Below are 2,171 nucleotides of genomic sequence, written 5' to 3'. Positions count from 1 at the left end.
CTTCTCAATTCCTTATCTAATTTATTTATGAATTTAAAGCAACCCTGGCACATTCATACCCAGTTTCGCATGAGAGGGTGGGAAGCAGTAACATTGATTACATTCCTGGCAATTATACCCAACTACTTAAGAGAGGTCGTCGAAGCCACGATTCATATGCATAAATGACACTGCCATCTCACTTGGCTCCACCTTCCTTTTCCTATGTGTACAATTTTATTTACAATTATATATCATGTGCTGCAAATTGCAATTCATTTGCGATAAAAACAAAACCCAATGTAAACAAAAGCATGACATTGATAGCAAACGACATAAAAGACTTTTTTTTTCTTTTATTGTACATATGCAGTCAATCTCATTCAACATTGGGATACATGGCCTCATGTAGGAGTTGGATTAAATATTGCAGGAGATTTAGTCATGGAGTGAGTTGCTCTACATGTCTACGAAGATTGCAATTATTTTCAAAATTTTAAAATAAAAATTCTAAAAATTTGTTAAATTGAAATTAACATATAATCTTTACTTTAAATTTTAGAGTACCATTAACCCTCCGTTCTCTACTACTATTTAAATTGAAAGAACAAGAACTAGTATAAGGGTCACAAGGAACATAAGTGGGGAGTCGGCTCGCGGTTCGGACACATATAAGTCATGTGTTCACCATAATTCCTACAATGTATACAATACATGGTCATTGCAAATCCATCGCTTCCGCCACATCTGGAACAACGTGAGTCTCTAAAGTGGCACCCACAACAATGACAAATTACCACACACCTCTTGCCAACAATTGCGTTCTCTGGGACATGATACCTGTAATGGCATAATTGCGTAAAGTGATCACCCATCTTTAAACAATACCCACATTCATGACCTGTGTGCAATATGTTAATTCATTGTTAAATACAATAAAAGCAATAAAAATAATCATTTTTTATACATTACTTTTTTTAAACAATGAATGAACGAAGATGATAAAACTAAAAAATCTATATTGTGAGCACATTACATAGAATAACAACAAATACGTAGATGTTATGTCATAAGAGATTTTTTTTATAAAAAAATATATGTAAATATAGGCACATTTTTATATTTTTTTTCTTTGTCCCTAAAATCAAAAGCTTACTAATAAGTTTTTCAGTCTTGGAATCATCAGTCTTTGAATCGTCAGTCTCGGATTTGTCAGTCTCGGATTCGTCAGTCTCGGATTCGTCAGTATCGCGTGCGTTAGTCTCGAAATCATCAGTATCAGAATCATCAGCCTCCGATTCATCAGCCTCGCTCCCTATTTCCATGCAATTACATTGTTAAATACAAACAGAAAAAATAATTGGCTGACGGTATTTCATCGATCCCATGATGGGTTATTGGCTGACGGTATTTCATCGATCCCATGATGGGTTATTGGCTGACGGTATACAAACACCAAAACAACTGCCGGAGAAATCATATCTTTAAAAGGAAAAGCATACATACCGGTTATTGGTGTATCGCAGTTGATGGGGACCATAGCTGGAGATAAAAGGTCCTTTCCGCCGCCGTCCTTATAGAGCACCTCCGACTGGGAATCTAATTTCAGGCACTCCAAAGATGAGACGTTGTCCATGGCTGTGTAGATCTTGGTGTTCGGCTTTGCGGTTGTGAGAGAAAAAAGGACGGGCGGTTTGGGTTTAGGGTGAACTGTGAGAGAATGAAGAGGGGCGTTTCTTACTTACATGTTATATAGGCGGTTTGGCATGATTGAATAACCGAGCCTATTATGACCATATTAATGAATATTATTTTTTCCATTTCAGCGTTGATTAAATAATAAATTATCATTAAAAACTACTAGACCCCAATGCACGCATCTGTAATAAGCATGGCATTTATTTCTAGTTTTGATTTGGTTTCGGATTTTTGTTTTCTCAACTAAAGCAGGAATACTCTTCGGTGATTTTGGGTCTCAAATAAAGGAAGGTAATTAATGTGGTTTTTTCCTTTGTTTTAAGTTTCCTTTTATTTTCAAGTTTGCGCTAACAATGGTCATTCATGCCTAGTTGACAGCTTTTCTGTGTACGATTTTATTTGACTGGTCTGTTAACTATTGTATTTAAACTCCTTATTTTTCGAGCATAAGATAATATACATGTGCTACAAATTGCAATTCATTTAAACAAAAC

General features: G+C 35.5%; 1 protein-coding gene across 2 annotated transcripts; it reads right to left on the bottom strand.

Annotated features, from left to right (window-relative positions):
• Positions 549-1,861, bottom strand: LOC109948897. 2 transcript variants are annotated; one of them, XM_020562741.1, is made up of 3 exons: positions 1,486-1,861; positions 1,136-1,294; positions 549-880 (listed from the first exon to the last, which is right to left on the bottom strand). In XM_020562741.1, the coding sequence occupies exons 1-3, from the start codon at positions 1,613-1,615 to the stop codon at positions 606-608; spliced, it is 564 nt and encodes a 187-aa protein (XP_020418330.1). In that variant the 5' UTR covers positions 1,616-1,861; the 3' UTR covers positions 549-605. The 2 variants fall into 2 exon arrangements, with proteins under 2 accessions (XP_020418330.1, XP_020418331.1); XM_020562742.1 differs by having other exon boundaries at positions 549-819.

The sequence above is a fragment of the Prunus persica genome, chromosome G4 (genome assembly GCF_000346465.2).
Source record: "Prunus persica cultivar Lovell chromosome G4, Prunus_persica_NCBIv2, whole genome shotgun sequence".
Lineage (NCBI taxonomy): Eukaryota > Viridiplantae > Streptophyta > Magnoliopsida > Rosales > Rosaceae > Prunus > Prunus persica.
The sequence above is the reverse complement of the archived record's forward strand: the minus strand, read 5'-3'. Positions and strand labels throughout refer to the sequence as shown.

What these genes read in the sequence shown, in the direction of transcription:
- LOC109948897 (XM_020562741.1), bottom strand. Translation starts at nt 1,615, where the DNA reads ATGGACAACGTCTCATCTTTGGAGTGCCTGAAATTAGATTCCCAGTCG. An exon ending in CTGCGATACACCAATAACCG is followed by an intron (nt 1,295 to 1,485) that starts GTATGTATGCTT and finishes GCATGGAAATAG; the next exon opens with GGAGCGAGGCTGATGAATCG. An exon ending in CAAGACTGAAAAACTTATTA is followed by an intron (nt 881 to 1,135) that starts GTAAGCTTTTGA and finishes TATTGCACACAG; the next exon opens with GTCATGAATGTGGGTATTGT.